At 43.2% G+C, this 19,558-nt stretch overlaps 3 protein-coding genes across 4 annotated transcripts; 2 read left to right on the forward strand and 1 right to left on the reverse strand.

Moving 5' to 3' along the window:
- Positions 1–1,626: 1,626 nt before the first annotated feature.
- mogat3a (monoacylglycerol O-acyltransferase 3a) lies at positions 1,627–5,358 on the reverse strand. Its single transcript, XM_057854092.1, has 9 exons — positions 5,116–5,358; positions 4,849–5,027; positions 4,725–4,785; positions 2,910–3,053; positions 2,586–2,716; positions 2,339–2,382; positions 2,170–2,260; positions 2,000–2,108; positions 1,627–1,935 (listed from the first exon to the last, which is right to left on the reverse strand). The coding sequence occupies exons 1-9, from the start codon at positions 5,207–5,209 to the stop codon at positions 1,781–1,783; spliced, it is 1,008 nt and encodes a 335-aa protein (XP_057710075.1). The 5' UTR covers positions 5,210–5,358; the 3' UTR covers positions 1,627–1,780.
- Positions 5,359–5,558: 200 nt separating this feature from the next.
- Positions 5,559–13,444, forward strand: atp1b2a (ATPase Na+/K+ transporting subunit beta 2a). 2 transcript variants are annotated; one of them, XR_009066557.1, is made up of 8 exons: positions 5,559–5,976; positions 8,549–8,677; positions 8,751–8,855; positions 8,929–9,008; positions 9,070–9,195; positions 10,802–10,989; positions 11,296–11,391; positions 11,533–11,551. XR_009066557.1 is itself a non-coding variant. In XM_057854093.1 (8 exons), the coding sequence occupies exons 1-8, from the start codon at positions 5,871–5,873 to the stop codon at positions 11,692–11,694; spliced, it is 864 nt and encodes a 287-aa protein (XP_057710076.1). In that variant the 5' UTR covers positions 5,741–5,870; the 3' UTR covers positions 11,695–13,444. The 2 variants fall into 2 exon arrangements, 1 of the variants encoding a protein (XP_057710076.1); XM_057854093.1 differs by having other exon boundaries at positions 5,741–5,976; positions 10,802–10,861; positions 11,533–13,444.
- Positions 13,445–13,601: 157 nt separating this feature from the next.
- Positions 13,602–19,260, forward strand: LOC130927945 (eukaryotic translation initiation factor 4E type 2-like). Its single transcript, XM_057854094.1, has 7 exons — positions 13,602–13,953; positions 15,315–15,372; positions 15,447–15,581; positions 16,301–16,405; positions 16,469–16,621; positions 18,471–18,607; positions 18,683–19,260. Exons 1-7 carry the CDS (start codon positions 13,937–13,939, stop codon positions 18,717–18,719), a joined length of 642 nt encoding a protein of 213 aa, XP_057710077.1. The 5' UTR covers positions 13,602–13,936; the 3' UTR covers positions 18,720–19,260.
- The last annotated feature ends 298 nt before the right edge of the window (positions 19,261–19,558 follow it).

Consider the following 19,558-nt stretch of genomic DNA (forward strand, 5'->3'; position numbering starts at 1 on the left):
GGTGTGAGATGTCCGTTCTCGCACGATGAGATTGGAGATGCTCTTCGTCAGCGATGTCGATGTGACGCACATGTGGAAAAGCACCAGCTGATTTTGGGCTATTTTCTGGTTGTTGAGAGTCATTGTGCCTAACCAGGTGCTCAGTGTTTGGCGTTTGTGTGCCATCTGCTTGCACACGCTGGTCGTCAAAGTGAGCATGCACATACTCTTGTGCACGCCTGATGGAGGGGGGTGTCTTGGAAAATACCCCTTGCTCGCTGAGGTCGACTTTGGCGCGCTCCTCTTCTTCGAAAGTCGCCTCCCAAACTTTAGCTGCGGCGAGCGCTGCTTCTGCTTCACCTTCCGTCTTCAGAGCGTGTAGTGTTGCCTCGATGCGTGCCTTCTCGACCTCCATGTCGATTTGGCGTTTGGCGTACCGTGCTCTGACGTAGGCAGCTTCGGCGTCTGCTCGTGCTTGTGCAGCAGCTTGACTCGTTCTGGACCGGCGTGAAGAATGAGAATGACTGGCCTCCGACCTGGTGACCACTTGGCTGATAGGTGGTGAAACTTCTTGCTGAGACATCTTGGGTGCTTGATGTGTTGAAAATCTTTTTACTCTTCTGCCCTCAGCCGAGCGTATGGCTACTCGACTTTGGCAGCGAGCTAAACCAACAAAGAAAAATGGAGGCCCAAACTCCTTCCTCTCATTTATTTCTTCGCGTGAACGTGTGCGCGTGTGTGTGTGTGGCTGGTAAAACTGAAACATACATAAATAACAACAAAATAACAGAATAGACACATCAAAATTACATCTAACCCATTGTTAAAACGTACAAACTTACAGATTTTGTTTTGTCAAGGGTTCCCAACGATGTATGGTGCAGAGGAGGTGTGTAACGTCTTAACACCTCAAGGCCTCTTTTCCAACTGAAATAAAAAGTTCTTTCTGCCTGCTGCTTACAGCAAATCGCCACTAGGGGAAGCCGAGCGCAAACAGCAATACCAAAGAAAAACTGCAAAGTCAGAGTTACAATAGCGACATCCTGTGGACGGATGAACAATGTACAATCTTAGAAAGAAATTAAACCCAAAAAGTAGTCAACATAAGACCAGAGGACATAACACTTATATAACAAATAATTAATCTGGATTTTATAAGGGAACGTCTTCGAATTTTTGGATGCCGCTGCTCACGGAGACTTATATGGCTAAGGTAGGTGCCTGTTTTGGTTTTAGGTCGGTAGCAGCTTTGGTTTTGTAAATATTTGAATTTAAAGTTTTTGAAAATAGGCCCCCTATGAATCAGCCCTAGAAGTCTCTGGTCTAACATAGGGTTAGTTTTTTTTTGGTGCTAATATATATTTTTTAATGCATTCATAATTTAGTTTATAGGTATATTTAGCTATTTTTTGTGTATGTGTTTGACGGATTTGTTATGAGTATTGTAAAAAAAAGAAAACTCCTAGCATTTTATAGCATTTAAGCTAGCGGACTTTTGCTATGCAAGTTTGCTAATTATTATTCTTTTGTTGTACCTAGATTCTCATTTACTTATTTTTCTATAATGTTTGAAGCTAAGCTAATTTATTATAAAATGAAAGTGCAATTCTTAGCAACCCTTTGTTCTCCATCTACTTAAATTGATTCTGCATTAAATGTTCCTAATCCGATTACTCCACTGATCCAGAAACCAAAAGGAAGTGACCTGAAACCAACAGGAACTCGTGCAACTTAACAGCAGGATGATCGGTTGCCACATGATTTTTTTTGTATTGGACAGAGAAGAGAAAGTGCAATAACGTCAGATGAAGTTCAGGTGTTGGTGCTCCTGCAGCCCGTATTCATGTTTGTGTCGCTCAAACAGCTCGCTCAGGTGCTCCAAGTAAACTTCATGAAGAGCGTCGATGTCCTCGCTAGTAGGGTTCGGTGTGGCCGCCACCTGGATGGGCGTCCCCACTAAAAACAGACGTGCCGCTGAGTGGGGCAGAGAAACCCACCGAGTCCCGATCGGCGGTCCTACCAACTGTCAGGATGGCTTTCCTGTGCGGCAGCAGCCCGAAACTGTACTGGAAGATTCCTCTACCGTTGAACAGAGGCATCGATATTCCCATGATGCTTTGCAGCCGGTCCTAAAACAAGTACAAGTCGTTTTCCAGCAAAACCCGTGTTATCGCGAGCAAGTAAACTCACCTGCAGTGTCCTGAGAGGAGAGCCGGTCGGGTTCTGAACTTGATCAAAGAGCTCGTTTTCTCCAAACGAGAAGACCGGAACCAGTTGAGCTCTGTGGACGCACGCGTGCACAAAAATACTATCAACAAGCAGGTCAATTAAGCCACGCCCACATGGCCAAGTCACCCACCCATGTCTCAACGCCAGTTTGATGAAGCCCTTCCTTTTCCGCAGCTGTAAGAAGAAAAAAACTTATTGACCAGAGCGGCATTTGAGGTGTTCCACCAAAAACCGGACTGTCAAAATGCACTGATTTACCAATGAAGACCCACCTCGATAAGTTTTGCTTCAAAGTTAAGAATCCAGCTTTAATTTTTGACCTGGTTTCTAGTTACGGTGGGAAAGTCGGGCTTGTTTCCTAAACCAAAATGTCACACCTGTAGCGTCAAAGCTCCAGGACGAGCATCCAGTGCCTCCGGGGCGGCGCCCACCGCGATGACTGCAACGTTTCCTCCTTCTGGGCGACTCAGCAAGTAGGAGAGGCTGGACTTGGAGCTTGATACCAGACCTGAAAGAAACACAAGTGCCAAATTGTTCTTGTCTGTGCTTCAAACTCATCAGAAACTACGAAAAACTGAACGATACCAGACCGAAAATCAAGAGGCAGCATCCTACCTCCTCTGCGAACAATTTAAAAGTCCCTAAACATCCTCCGAAAGTCTTGCCGTATCCAAAATCGTAATGATTTTGCAGATGTGTACCTCCGCTCATGATGTAGTCCCTGAAGATCGGCACTCGGAACCAGAAGGGCAACATGAGCAGGTGAGACTTGAGTCCGGGAAAGAGAGCGGAGAAACCCGTGGACTCTGTGCAGAAATTACCAAACGCTCCCGTGGCCAGCACGCCTGGTGGGAGAAACGCTCTGTTGTCAAATGAGACGGACAAAACCGACAACGGGGTTAATCGGGAGGACCGGGACAAATCCCAGTGGGCTGGTCTTAATATAGTTTTAATGAAGATGTCAGTTAAACATGCTAAATTTTAACACATGATAAACTACAGCCCTTCCCGCACCCCACTTGGCGCGACCCATTACGGTTGTTTTCGACCATGATTGGATGAAAACACAGCAATGAACCTACTGGCAGTTTGGGCAGCTGCCATGGCTGCCCGAGAAGCACACGAAAGATCGGGGTGAAATCCCCTTGTCAGGCGAAATGTAACTTTGGCTTTTTTTTTAGCCCAAAAGGTGGCACTCTGAGGCAGATTGTGGCATTTATTGAGCTGCAATGCACAGGTAAGCTATGAATGAATGTGTAGAATGAAAGAATGAACGTTTTTTAACACCATGAAAACCGCCAGGCAGTTTTATTGCGGTTGCCAGGGCACAAAGACATTCGGGTGAAAACCATGTTGTCGGGCAAAACACAACTTTGGCATTTTAACCCAAAATGTGGCACACTGAGGTGGATTGATATTCACAGATGAATTGTATAAGTGCTTAGGGAGACAGTTTTGGTGAATCAATTATTTTAGCTTTCACATTTCATTGTTTTTTTATCTTTACAAGTGTACAGTTGCCCAACTCTTTTCTAATGAGACTTAAATTTGAATGATGTATATTTGAGTCCTGTGTTAATAGATATTTTTAAAAATCCATCCATCATCTACAGCTTAATCCAGGGTCCAGACTTCCCTCTCCCCAGGCTAATGCTAACGCAAATGTGAATACTATGCTAATGCTACGAGTTACATTTAGCACTCAGCACAGACATTTAAAAGCTAAATTAACATTGCATACTCTCTTTTGCCGAGACAAGACTAATCTTACCGTGTGTGTCTCCAAACAAGCAATGAGAAGACTGCAGAGGACACTAGACTAGTGGGTCAGATGGGGGAGGCGCAGCACGTCACATGAGTGACACAACCAGGCAGGCTAACTACACATTGTGAACATGTGACGGAAACTATGGCACATTTTCGTCTCGTTTTCGTCTCATCAGACGAAAATTGTCATTCGTGTCTTTAAGTTTTAGTATCCCAAAACACGTTTTTAGCTAGTTACCGTCTCGTTATCGTCATGAAAAAATTGTTCGTCGACGAAATATTTTCGTTGTAGAAAAGAAACAAACAACAACAATACATTGAACGGCTACACTAACTATGAATATGTTGGTGCTATCGTCAGCTAGATGTATTTCTGGTTGACACCAAGTGGGGGGCCTGTTGACCAGGGAAAGAAGGGGAGGGGGTGGGGGAGTCTAGAAGCTAAGTGATTGGGAGGGGCAGAGTGTTAACAAACCAGCTCTGTGATCTAGAAACCAGTAATTGTGTGAATCCCTTGTGAGTGTAAGCCTGTTGGCAACCGACCCTACACCGCCCTATCAAATCCAGCTGTACGTGAGCCCTACCAAACACGCGACAACCACGCAGATGAGCGGAGACGCCGCGCGGGCGCCAACCCAGGGCCACGGCCCCCACCCATGATATTAAGTGGGCTGGTTCTTCGGTATGAGACTACAGGCAGGGCTGAAAATGAGTACCACTCCGGTCCTGCCGACACCGGGGCCTCTCACCATGCGGATGGAATCCAAATACGTAGTTCTTGTCAGCTTCCAGGTCTACTGTTTTCACAAGCTGCAGATCAGAACGGATGCGTCAAGTCGGCGTCGCGCTTGCCTCTCGGTCACGCAAAGGCACCTTGATTGGAAAGTAGTCCCGGAAGTATTCCCACACAATCGAGCGCCGGATCCACTCGCACCTGCGACCTCCGCGGTTGGGCGTGTCCGAGTCGAGCCACAGCCAGGTGGCGTAGAGCAACGCCAACATCCACCAGGTGGAGAGTGACAGGAGGATGAAGGCGGCCAGACAGCATTGGGCTGGAAGACACGTCCAGATGAGTGACGGTGTTGGACTTGGTTGATGGACAAAGTCATACTTTTGTTAGATTACGTGACGTCAAATTACCTAGACCCAGGAAGGAAAAAATCCACTGCAGAACTGCGGCAGTCTGCAGTCTTCGCCTCAGAGGGACGTTGAGCGGCGCCAAGTGGATCTTCATTGAGGATCGCGCGCACTCGGACGGATTTTCTTGTAAAAACAAACTTTTGCAGGGCCAAACTTTGTAAACACGCCTCGGCGCTGGCGACGGCGCGCATGCGCGGTAGAAGAGGGCGGAACGACGCCGGCCAATCACAGTTTTTGAGTGGCGCGCGTTCACGTGAGTATGACAATTGAATAAATACTCATAGTAAATGTCTTTATTTGTGATTAATTTGTTTTGTTTTTAATTAATTTTTTATAATTCGTTTTTTTTTGTACGTTCAGACGTTTTTTTATTTTGTTTAAAGAAGATAAGTCAGTCAGAGATAGTAACGTTTCAAATGCAGTTCTTATTTCAGACAGCAGATGGCGAGCGAGACAACACTAGGTTTGACTATTTGTGTGTATTATGTATAGTTATTTGCAAACCGGTTTGAAAATGGATAACATATTAGGTTTAAAATATACTATATAATCTAATCCAAACAAAAATTGGACAAAACATGACGTAGGGGCTAAGCGCACGCGCATGTGACGTCACGGCGGAGGGAGGCGCGCCGCAAGTGACGCCATCCCCAGCCGTCCACTGTCGTTCTCGGTCAGTCTCCCTCATCGCAAGAGCATCTTCCTCGCCATCGCCATCTTCATCCGCTCGACTCCTCTTCATCGTCCGTCTCATCATGTCCGCCGCCAAGCAGGAGGACCGCAAAGGTTCGGGCGAGTGGCGCGAGTTCTTCTGGAACCCGCGCACGCACGAGCTGCTGGGTCGAACCGCTGCCAGCTGGGGTAAGTGACTGAGAATTACATTGCATCATTACGTAATCTCGTCAATGCAAAATTCATGACGCCTCTGGAGTAAGTGCGCTCCATTTTCAAGCATTTTTGTCCGTCATGATGTCCAATGATTGACAATAGCCGCCCCTAGTGGTATTCACGTTACATTTTCGTATTTAATTTGATTTTTTGATTTTTTTGTTGCCATACGCTCAGCTAATAAAAAACATATGGACATCCATCCACTCTTTGCATCACCCGTCTGATGATGTCATACATCCCAGCATGCACCGATGCAGTGGCGCTTTGGCCTTGATGGAAGCTGAAGGACAAAACACAGGGATGAAGCGACATTACTAACGGAGGGAGGGGGAATGTGTGTGTGTGGACTTTAATCGGGATTATTTGGCGGGCCGCAGTTGAGTGGATTGTAATCTGTCACAACATTTTCCATACATAAGGACAAGCCCTCTTCGAGCGTGTCTCACGACTACTATGCACAATTTTTAAGGTTTCGGCTAAATATTCATGACCTATTTAACTCGCTGGATGTCCAATCCTTTTTTACTGGGAGAGGACAAATGAAAATTCGGCAGAAGAATTAAACACTGTTAAACGGACTATGTGTTATCAGCCGATGCCTTTACTGTACCGATACTGCGCTTTTTTTTTTTTTTTGAAAATGTATACTTTTATTGTCATTGGATTGGACTAATTTTCAGGAGTGGAGCTGGTCCAGTTGTGCCATGTGAGATCATTGCGAGGATTGGGTCTATCCTGTTAGTCCAAACGCGTTAATCTTTCACATACAACAACACTTTTAATGTCTTTAAGTCTTGAAGGAATTTGACCTTTTAGCCAGATTGCCAGAATCACACCAGCGAAACTCCGACAACCAGGCCAAAAGGCCAAACTCCGCACGTTCACCTTAGTCTTAACCCTTTGTACCGAGTAGATTTTGAAAGCTGGAAAAAGGCTTCAAAACACAAGATGACAATTTATTCAGGTCGACAGCGATCAAACGGCAAGGAGAAACAGCAACAGACCTAGGCGAGGAGGCAGACTTGTTCCAGGGTCACCATAACACAAGTCAACAAAAGGTTCCCGAGAAAAATGACATTGATTTGTTAAACATTTCAAGGCGAAAAAGCAACAGACACAGGCGAGGAGGCATACTTGTTCCAGGGTCACCATATCACTAGTCAACAAATGGTTCCTGAGAAAAATCGACATCGATTTGTTAAACATTTCAAGGCAAAACGAAAACAGACCCAGGCGAGGAGGCAGACTCGTTCCAGGGTCACCATATCACAAGTCAAAGAAAGGTTCCCAAGAAAAAATGACATCGATTTGTTAAACATTTCAAGGCGGAACGGGAACAGACCCAGGCGAGGAGGCAGACTCGTTCCAGGGTCACCATATCACAAGTCAACAAATGGTTCCTGAGAAAAATCGACATCGATTTGTTAAACATTTCAAGGCGAAACGGCAACAGACCTAGGCGAGGAGGCAGACTCTTCCAGGGTCAACATATCACAAGTCAAAAAAAGGTTCCTGAGAAAAAATGACATCGATTTGTTAAACATTTCAAGGCGAAACGGCAACAGACCCAGGCGAGGAGGCAGACTCTTCCAGGGTCACCATATCACAAGTCAACAAAAGGTTCCCGAGAAAAAATGACATCGATTTGTGAAACATTTCAAGGCGAAACGGCAACAGACCCAGGCGAGGAGGCAGACTCGTTCCAGGGACACCATATCACAAGCCAACAAAAGGTTCCCGAGAAAAAATGACATTGATTTTTTTAAACATTTCAAGGCGAAACGGCAACAAACCCAGGTGAGGAGGCAGACTCGTTCCAGGGTCAACATACCACAAGTCAACAAGAGGTTCCCGAGAAAAATGAGATCGATTTGTTAGAGGCGCAGAGCTTACAAACTAAGAGTTGTTTTTGTTATCGGGTGTTGTGATAGTACAGGACGTCCTGCCATTTGTTCTGGACTGTCCTGAAGTGCTGATTGCGGGATTTGGTGTTGCAGACGTGGGCTTGTAGATGTCTTGGCTATAACCTGCTCGTCAGCGTCAATCTTGCTTAGTCTGCTACATAAGGCACGCGTTCGGCTTCCGTGGTCAGATGGCGTCATGTATCTCTTATGCCTTATGTCAAATACATTCTGCTTGTTTTCCTTAAACTATAATATAACTGCTATTTATTTTATGTTGGGTACATTAGAGTAATACAAACAGTCGAGCGTAAATACGAGAAAAGTCTGCACGAGTCAGGAACCACGTGGGTGAGACCCTCTCGCGGGGTTCAAAGTGAAAGACGAGAAAGTAGCGGAAGTCATCAGACACTGGATTTGTGGGTTAAGAGGATTTACCGACACTGTTGTCGCGAACTCAAAAGTGTCAATAAGTGACCAAAACAAGACGCGAGCCGCCCCTCGATTGGCATCGAAGTGGGTCATCGGCAGGGGGTAGGGCTCGACAACACAAGAGGATTATAGACATTGAGAACCTCGACGGGGGGAGGGGTGGCGGCTCTTCTGAACCCGAATAATCAGCGTGGCCAATCTTCACTTAGGTCTGATCCTGCTTTTCTACCTGGTCTTCTACTTGTTCCTGGCCGGGATGTTCACGCTCACCATGTACATCATGCTCTTGACGCTGGACGACTACAAACCCACCTGGCAGGACCGCCTAGCTACCCCAGGTGGGAAAAGAACCAAAACGATTGGTCGATGTGGTCTGAAACGCGATTGGCTGAAAAGCTTGTTGTCTTTCAGGGATGATGATTCGTCCAAAAGGCAATCAACTGGAGCTCACCTACTCCATGTCCGAGTTGGAAAGTTATAAGGGCTTTGTGCAAAGTCTGGACTCGTTTTTGTCCCGTAAGAAGGCCCCTCGTAAACACTTTGACGTAAAACAATTTCCCTCTTTTACTGACGACCTGTCGGTCCGCAGAGTACGACGACAGCCAGCAGGTTCAGATGAACGACAACTGCCCTCCTGATCAGTACTTCATCCAGGAAGACAGCGGAGAGGTAAGCCCAGTTTCCTTGGTCTCACCCGGTTTTCTGTCTTACGCGTTTTCTATGTCTTCAGGTTCGGAACAATCCCAAGCGTTCCTGTCAGTTCAATAGGACAATGTTAGAGGAGTGTTCGGGGTCTACCGACCGTTTCTACGGTTACGGCCGAGGACAACCCTGCGTGCTGATTAAACTCAACCGGGTAAGAAATCCCGGTTGTCTGAAATTTCCACATTTTGGACACCTCGCAAGTAAAAGCGAATCATTTATTCAATTCCAGTTACAATCCACCAGGGGGGGCTATGAGGGCGCCTACTTTCTACGGCGCTAATCCTCATGATTAGGTTTGCCAGTGAGCAGTTGCAGCAGGGCCAAGAACAAAAAGTGGTATTTGCCATGTGGCAAAATGGATTTTACCATGTGGCATTTTTTTTGCCATGTGGCATTTTTTTGCCATGTTGGAAAATGGATTTTGCCATGTGGTATTTTTTTTTGCCATGTGGCATTTTTTTTACATGTAGCAAAATGGATTTTGCAATGTGGCAAAATGTTTTATGGAAAAATGGTTTGTGGCATTTTGTTTGCCATGTGGCAATTATTTTTGCCATTTGGGCAAAATGGATTTTGCCACGGGGCATTTTTTTTTGCCATGTGGCCAAATGAATTTTGGTTTGTGCCATTTATTTTGGCCATGTGGCCAAAATAGGATTTTGATTTGTGGCATTTGTTTGGCCATGTGGCAAAATGAATTTTCCCATGTGGCAAAATGGATTTTGCCATGTGAGGAAATGGATTTTGCCATGTGGGATTTGTATTGCCATGTGACAAAATTGATTTTGCTATGTGGCATTTTTTTGCCATGTGGCAAAATGGATTTTGCCATGTGGCAAAATGGATTTTACCACGTGGCAAAAATGATTCTGGCATGTGACAAAATGGATTTTGGCATGTGGCATTTTTTAAAAATTTGGCAAAACTAATTTTGGTTTGTGGCATTTTGTTTGCCATGTGGCAAATATTTTTTGCCATGTGGCAAAATGGATTTTGCCATTTAGTATTTTTTATGCCATTAGGGCAAAATGGATTTTGGTTTGTGGCATTTATTTTGGCCATGTGACAAAATGGATTTTCCCATGTGGCATTTTTTTTTGGAATGTGGCAAAATGGATTTTGGTTTGTGGGATTTTTTTGGCCATGTGGCCAAAATGAATTTTTGTTTGTGGCATTTTTTGGGCCATGTGGCAATTATTTGCCATGTGGCTAAATGGATTTTGTCACGTGGCATTTTTTTTTTTTTTTTTTTGCCAAGTGGCAAAAGTGATTTTGGTTTGTGGAATTTTTTTGGCAGTGTGGCCAAAATGGATTTTGGTTTGCGGAATTTGTTTGGGCCATGTGGCATTTTTTTGCCATGTGGCAAAATGTATTTTGCCCATGTGGCATTTTTTTTGTCATGTGGCATTTTTTGTCATGTGGCGTTTTTTTTTTTTTTTTTGCCACATGACCCAAAACAAGAATGCCACAAACCAAAATCCATGGCAAAATCCATTTTGCCACATGGCAAAAAAATGTCACTTGACCAAAAAATGCCACATTGCAAAATCCATTTTGGAACATGTTAAAAAAAATGCCACATGGCAAAATCAATTTTGCCACATTGCAAATACCACTTTTGGTTCTCGCTGTCTCTCCGGAGTTGACCCTGAACTAGTTGCAAGCAGTCCCAACCCTTATTTTTTCAGGAAATAAATGTTTATGGACAAGAGTCTTGAAATCACACTGATCTTTTCTTCTCGTCTGATGGTTCGCAGGTGATCGGGATGTTTCCCGGAAAGGACGGACAGTCGCCTTTTGTCACTTGCGGATCCAAAGTAGGCCTGTCTGACTACACATCTGTCTGTCCGCACATCTGTCTGTCTCCGCATCTGTCGGTCTCTTTGTGTACATGGCGTCTCGCTCCTCTGTTCCTCAGTTGTACAAAGAGGGAGAAGACGAGTTGGTAAGACGAGCTCGCGAGAACTCGCCACGTAGCCTTCAAGTAGAAGTTAGTCCGTTTTAGCAAACGGTAGGGTTGCCAAAAGTCCTGGATTGTGCGGGAGAACCCGGAATTTAGGAAGTTCCACTGCCGGCGAGACCAGTCAGAACTCCCTAAATTCCAGGATGTCCCACGCAAATTGGGACTGTTGGCAACCATAGGAAACAGGCGCTTATAGACTGAAGGAACAGCAGTTAGCCGCCATTGAGCTCTGGGAATGATGCATTTGTGTTTGATCAATCAAATGGGCGTCATGTTGACTGTGTGCAGAGAGAGGACAGCGATCAGATGGGACCTCTGGCCTACTACCCTCCAAATGGGACCTTCAACCTTATGTATTACCCTTATTATGGCAAGAAAGCTCAGGTAACCATTGTTTAGAAGTTAGCGGTTAACCGTCTAAGTCGTCTTTTTTTGACCTGAATGCTGAATAACAACTTGAACCTGAATATTTGCTCCATGAAGGACCATCAGTCACTTGTCTATTGTCACGTTTTGCATTTTCAGGTGAACTACACCCAGCCGCTGGTGGCCATCAAGTTTCTGAACGCCTCCCTCAACACCGACATCGACGTGGAGTGTAAAATCACCTCCAACACACTGGCCCCCGGCAGCGAGCGGGACAAATTTGCCGGGCGCGTGTCCTTTAAGCTACGAATCAACAAGTAGACGCGCAAACACGCCAGGCCGCCACCGCACTGCAACCGTGACTCTGACCACTCCTACTCCCCCTCCCACTTCACACGCAAAATCGCTGACCAATCGTCACAGTTTGACGTCAGCCCAGCAGAATCTCAGCCTACCTGACCTCACCTCGATCAAGCCCTTTATTATCTGTGTATTTATTATTTATGTATTTTGTACACTCGCTGTTAACATATCCTGGAACTTTTGCCGGAATTTCAAGTGTTTAAATCAATTTTGGTATGTGGCAATTTTTTTTTTCCTTTTGGTAAGTGGCATTTTTTTGTGTATATGGCGTTTTTGCAGGCCATGCACGTCCATGCCTTTGACGGCTATGCACGTCCAAATTTTCCATTCATTTTAAATGCCAGAAAAACACTTGTTGCCGTGATTTTTGACCATACACTTTACATTAGAGCACATTGACGTTCAGCTGACACCCAAGTCAGGCTATGCAAATCCATTTTGCCACATGGCAAAATCAATTTTGCCACATAGAAAAAAAAAAAAAAAAAGCCACATGGCAAAATCCATTTTGCCGCATGGTAAAAAGAATTGCCACATGACAAAATCCATTTTGCCACATGGAAAAAAAATGCCACATTGCAAAATCCATTTTTCCACATGGCAAAAAAATGCCACTTTGCAAAAATAAAATGCCACATGGCAAAATCCATTTTGCTGCACGGTAAAAAGAAATGCCACATGGCAAAATCCATTTTGCCACATGGCAAAAAAATGCCACATTGTAAAATCCATTTTGCCACATGGCAAAAAAATGCCACTTTGCAAAAATGAAAAGCCACATGGCAAAATCCATTTTGCCACATGGCAAAAAATGCCACATGACAAAATCCATTTTGCCACATGGCAAAAAAATGCCACATTGCAAAATCCATTTTTCCACATGGCAAAAAAATGCCACTTTGCAAAAATAAAATGCCACATGGCAAAATCCATTTTGCTGCACGCTAAAAAGAAATGCCACATGGCAAAATCCATTTTGCCACATGGCAAAAAAAATGCCACATGGCAAAATCCATTTTGCCACATGGCAAAAAATGCCACATTGCAAAATCCGTTTTGCCACATAACAAAATCAATTTTTGCCACTAACCAAAAAAATGCCACATGGCAAAATCAATTTTGCCACATGGCAAAAAAAATGCTACATGGCAAAATCCATTTTGCCACATGGCAAAAAAAATGCCACATTGCAATATCCATTTTGCCACATGGCAAAAAAAGCCACATTGCAATATCCATTTTGCCACATGGCAAAAAAAATGCCACATTGCAAAATCCATTTTGCCACATGGCAAAAAAGTACCCCATGGCAAAATCAATGTTGCCACATGGCAAATAAAACACCATGTGGCAAAAAAAATGCCACATGGCAATTAAAACGCGACGTGGCAAAAAAAATGCCACGTGGCAAAATCCATTTTCCCACATGGCAAAAAATGCCACTTTGCAAAATCCGTTTTGCCACATGGCAAAAAAATGCCACATGGCAAAATAAAATACTCCATGGCAAAATCAATTGTGCCACATGGCAATTAAAACGCCACGCGGCAAAAAAATGCCACATGGCAATTAAAACGCCACTTTGGAAAAAAAAAAGCCACATGGCTAGATCCATTTGCCACATGGCAAAGACCACTTTTTGTTCCCAGCCCAGCTGGAGAAATCAGCATAACATTAAGATTTCATATCATGTCAAAAAAAACAAAAACTGCCTTTTATAGTAGAACTCTTGCCCCGAAAAAACAAGTGTCACAACTGTACATTTTTCTCTAATTGGTGAAGTATTGCAATTAATTTTTCTTCACAAAAGCCTCATAGTCGTGTATTTTCCACACAAATCTTTTCCACGCACCGGGTTCGTGTACAACCAATCAAAATGTATGTTGTGGTTGACCTGTCTTAAGCAAAAGCACCTGATTAAAAACACAAACATTTCTGTCTTAGTTGAGGCACTTTGTCCCTCCTTCTGTCTAATATAAACGATTCATTCATGTCATTTCATCACATTAAAAAGATGCGCTCCATGTAAATGTATCCCTTACCGGCCGCCTTCCAGTTCAGTGATTAAAGCGCATGCGTATTGGTTCCATTGCCAGAAACTAACAGGCATACGCGGATTATCACGAATTAAAGTTTGAAAAGCGACAACACAAGAGTACAGCTAAATACAGGAAAATTGGGGAACATCCGACAAAAAAGGATGGACCCATTTGAGTGGTAAGACAGAACTGAAACCGCAAAACAACACGAAAAGTATCGTAAAAGTCGCGGCTAACATTTAGCATAACATGCACACAGGTGGATTAGTTCATCAGTAACTGACACAGTGAAGTAATAACAGTTTTAAAGTTTTTTTTTTTTTTTTTAATGGTACATTCGTCACGTTATTTATATTTTATGTCGTTGTTGTTTTTGAAATGTTTAGTAGTGTACTTTAGCCGCAATTTATCAATGAACGTGTCTCTTAAGCCAAACTATTGATCTTGTACTTTCCTAAAATCAGACATTTTTCAAATTACTTTTATTTTATTTTTACCGAAGACAAATAACAGCTACAGGTGCAAAAATTACGTAAATTCAAGTACAAGTATCTAAAAAAACAAAAACAAAAAAAACCCTCAAATATAAGTACAAAGTACTTGCTTTAAAGCAACACTAGGTAACTTTTCCATCTTTATAAAATATTTTCATAACGTGATAATTTGTTGACTGACAACTAATTGGATGACACCTTTTTTTATCTTGAGGAGGTCTTTAGTAGAGCTGCAGCTATCGATTATTTTAGTAGTCGATGAATCTATCAACTAGTTAGTTCGAATAATCGAGTAATTGGATTAGGAAAATTGCACTTTCAAAAGATCATCAAATGCGAACACAAAATAAAATTCCTTAATATTTCTTTAAACTTGATTAGCAAACGTCTGCTAGCTTAAATGCTATAAAATGTTTTTTTTTTAAATTAATTAATTTATTTAAAACAATACGCTTATAAATCATTCAACCACCTATTCCCACAAAAACCGCTAAATACACCTATAAACTATATTACAAATGCTTAAAAACATTCGCTGATGTTGGTCTTGACAGGGAGGAGCTGGATCAGTTTTTAAACTCGAGTTGCTCGAGTGTTCGTTTCAGCTCTAGATCAAAGGCAAATCTATGTTCAATCCACCACTATTTATTTTTTTAAAAAACCTCCAGGTGTTCAAAAACTCAGGTTATACATATAAAAAATATATTTTTATTATCGGTTATTAGGGGTACACGAGATCCATTTTTTGACACCGATATCGATAACTTCCTGCTCCTCAAGGCCGATACCGATACGATAACCGATAATATATATAATTTTCCAATGTATATTAAGTTATATTGTTATATATATTATATTGTAAGTTTTTGAACAGGAAGTTATCGATATGAGTTTAAAAAAATGGATATCGTGCACCCCTACTTATGTTTGACTGTCATTGGGGTGAATAAGCGCCGCTTCCAGTCTGACGTCTAGCGTAGTCAATGGCAGTCAGTCAGTGCCCTGTAAAGGATTAAATATACCTAACAATGACACTCCTTATTAGCATTAGCAGTCCAAACGAAGAGTCCAACAATGCCGCCAACGACAATGGTCGTGTTCAGGTAATGTCGTCATAGCCGCGTCATGCTTGCCATCTTTTTATCAGTGTTTGAACCTGTCGCTTGGCTTCCTTCAGATGGTGAGTCCGGCAGCGGGAGAACATCCTCTCCAGTACAACTACACTTTCTGGTACAGCCGAAGAAACCAGAGTCGGGTGGCGAGCGCGCAAAGCTACGAACAAAACATCCGAAGAATCGGGACAGTGGCATCGGTACGCGGAGTTTTTTTCTGGCTTTGCTGTTGTTTAACTAGGGTGGTCCCGAACGCACATCTTTGCACCTGATTTTGAGGGTCCGATACGAGTACCGGTCCAGGAGAATAGTGCCATACTTCAGATATTATAACTGTCTCTTGATGCAATCTGAACGTTAACGTCCCATAAGAGCTAGTTTTGTGTCGCTTCTGCCGTTTCCGGCTGTGTTGTAACATAGACTTCATCATGATATTGACGGGACACCTTCCCCAGACACTGCACCACGCCTTCATGTAGGGGGCCCGGTTCAGTCGGTCGCAGTTAGATCTAACGCCGGATTTAGGTTGAAAAAGTACGAAAGCTGTACCGCATACATCCAGGAAAGATTGTCTCAGGAGTGAGTTTGTAAGTCCCACAGCATGGCAAGTAGGCATTTGCGTGTTGTTTTCAGCACCATTTTCTGCGTATGTTCTGGGACCTGTGCCCGTCTCGTCATCCCTGCGCGGTCATATGTACTTTAAGTTCCGGCACCTTTTGATTTACAAATTAAGCACTGAAGCCACCTTAACGCTTTGTGGGTCGGCCCCCTACGGGAAGGCGTGGAGAAAAGTCTGGGAGTTGTCCTGTCAACTGATGGTGGAGTCTATGATCTTATAAACCCGTTCTTGTTCACCTGATTCCGATCCTTCGGAAATGATGCGCTCGGGGACCTCCCTAGGTCTAACCTTTGTGTCCAGGTGGAGCAGTTTTGGAAGTTCTACAGTCACCTGGTACGTCCAGGAAACCTGAGCGAACACATCGACTTCCACTTGTTCAAGGAGGGTATTAAACCGATGTGGGAGGTACAGACGGTCGTACAAAGAACTTGACGAGACGGCAAAAGGCTCACCGGGTCCACTTTCCAGGACGAGTGCAACCGCGGCGGAGGCAAGTGGATCATCAGGCTGCGAAAAGGACTCGCCAGCCGATTCTGGGAGAACCTCATTCTTGCCATGCTGGGAGAGCAATTCATGGTCGGGGAGGAAATTTGCGGTGCAGTCATATCCATACGCTTCCAGGTATCGAAATATTGTTGTGCTAGTTTACGCAGCAGACATCGAGCAACAGTGCTGACCAAGAGTATTGGCCCCCCTGCAATTCTGTCAGAAAATGCTCAATTTCTCCAAGAAAATGATTGCACTTACAAATGCTTTGGTAGTAATATCTTCATTTATTTTGCTTGCAATTAAAAACACAAAAGATAATGAGAAAAAAAAAATCATTATTAAGGCATTAACAGGCTATGCACGTCCAAATTTTCCAAAATCCAAATCCATTTTGCCACATGGCAAAAAAAATGCCACAGGGCAAAATGCATTTTGCCACATGTCAAAAAAAATGCCACAGGGCAAAATCCATTTTGCCACATGGCAAATCCATTTTGCCACATGGCAAATCCATTTTGCCACATGGCAAAAAAAATCCACATGGCAAATTCCATTTTGCCACATGGCAAAAAATGCCACATGGCAAATGCCACATGGCAAAATCCATTTTCCCACATGGCAAAAAAAATGCCACATGGCAAAATCCATTTGGCCACATGGCAAAAATGCCACATAGCAAATGCCACAGGGCAAATTCCATTTTGCCACATGGCAAAAAATGCCACATGGCAAATGTCACATGGCAAAATCCATTTTGCCACATGGCAAAAAAATGCCACATGGCAAAAAATGCCGCATGGCAAAATCCATTTTGCCACATGGCAAAAAATACGACATGGCAAAATCCATTTTCCCACATGGCAAAAAAAATGCCACATGGCAAAATCCATTTGGCCACATGGCAAAAATGCCACATGGCAAATGCCACAGGGCAAATTCCATTTTGCCACATGGCAAAAAATGCCACATGGCAAATGTCGCATGGCAAAATCCATTTTGCCACATGGCAAAAAAATGCCACATGGCAAAAAATGCCACATGGCAAAAAAATGCAACATTGCACAATCCATTTTAGCACATGGCAAAAAAAATGCCACATGGCAAATTCCATTTTGCCACATGGCAAAAAATGCCACATGGCAAAATCCATTTTGCCACATGGCAAAAAGTCACATGGCAAAAAAAAGGCCACATGGCAAAATCCATTTTGCCACATGGCAAAAAATGCCCCATTGCACAATCCATTTTACCACATGGCAAAAAAAATGCCACATGGCAAATTCCATTTTGCCACATGGCAAAAAATGCCACAAGGCTAAACCCATTTTACCACATGGCAAAAAAAATGTCACATGGAAGAATCCATTTTGCCACATGGCAAAAAAAACAAAACAAAAACATGGCAAAAAATGCCACATGGCAAAAAAAATGCCACATTGCAAAAAAAATGCCACATTGCAAAATCCATTTTACCACATGGCAAAAAAAATGTCACATGGCGAAAAAAAATGCCATCTGCCAAAAAAAACACATGGCAAATACAACTTTTGGTTGTCGCTGTCTCACCACAATTTTGCTTCTCAAGTCGTCAGACAGTTCTTTGGTTTTCTTTCTTTTCTCCAAGCTCAATGTGGTACACACAAGGACACAGGACAGAGGTTGAGTCAACTATAATCCATTTTAACTGGCTGCAAGTGTGATTTAGTGATTGCGACCACGTTATGTGCCACAGGTAAGTAAGAGGTGATTAAAATTACACAAATTAGAGAAGCATCACATGTTTTTTCAAAGGGTGCCAACACTTTTTCCGGCTCATTTTTGGAGTTTTGTGTAAAATGATCGTGATTTCATTTTTTTTTTTTTTTTTTTTTAGCATTATCTGACAGGATTGCAGGGGTGCCAATACTTTTGTCCAGCACTGTCGCTGCCTGGGGCAGAATAGGAGTGTCTCATGATATGGCGATACCTTTTTGTGTGTTAGGAGGACTTCCTTTCAATCTGGAACAAGACTGCTAACGATGAAACCACGACTCACAGAATCAGAGAGACTTTCAAACGAGTTCTCAACCTTCCACCTAACACCATCATGGAGTACAGGCCTCACAACGACAGCCTCAGGTAGCATTGCGTTCAGCAATCTGTCATTTTAGAATCGTCTTCTGCGAACTGATCTCACGCCGTCTTTCTATTCAGTTTTAGGAGCTTCCGAAACTCAAAGATTTCCTTCTGACGGTGGTCGTGGGCTTTTCTTAAGTTGTCGAGAGGACTTTTTGAGTGCACACTGAGCCAATTAAATCAAGTTGAAGTCTTTGGACTGTTTTTCTCCACCGTGAAATATCTGACGCTCTTTCCCGGGCGGGCTAATCCCGCCTCTATTCCTGGCCGCAGACCAGCTGGGACAGTGGAAGTAATCCAGATCTGGATTATTAGAACGTTGCTAAATGGCGACTCAAGTGAAAGTGGGGCCCAGATCAAAGATTAACTGGAGAGAAAAATCCAAACAAAGAGGGAAATGAGAAGATTTGAGTCAAAAGAAAGTTAAGAAAGTTAGCTTATGCTAACTAACGTCCAATCGTGGCCAGTCTTGGTGGAAATTGGAATGAGTTTGTCGACTTGCAATCCATTTGAACGTCCATGGCCGTTTATAACAACCACTAGGCCTGCACAATATATCGTTTAAACATCGCCATCGCAATGTGCGCTTGTGCAATAGTACCATCGCAGGACATGCAATTTTTTTTTTAGTGTAAACTTTCGTTTTTTTTTTTCATAAAAACAGAAATTTTGCAGAGACGTAGCTTCCTGGATCCCTTTTATACACACCAATCTTCATCATTCACAGATAAACCCTCTTACAAAAGTCCGCTAGTTTAAATGCTATGTAATGCTAATGTTTACAACAATTGGCTAACTTGTATAGCTAAAGTCCGCTAGCTTAAATGCTTTATAATCCGAATGTTCGCAACATTTGGCTAATTTGCATAGGGAAACTCTGCTGGCGTGAATGCTGTATAATGCTAATGTTTACAACAATTGGCTAACTTGTATCGCTAAAGTCCGCTAGCTTAA

Source organism: Corythoichthys intestinalis, chromosome 13 (genome assembly GCF_030265065.1).
Source record: "Corythoichthys intestinalis isolate RoL2023-P3 chromosome 13, ASM3026506v1, whole genome shotgun sequence".
NCBI lineage: Eukaryota > Metazoa > Chordata > Actinopteri > Syngnathiformes > Syngnathidae > Corythoichthys > Corythoichthys intestinalis.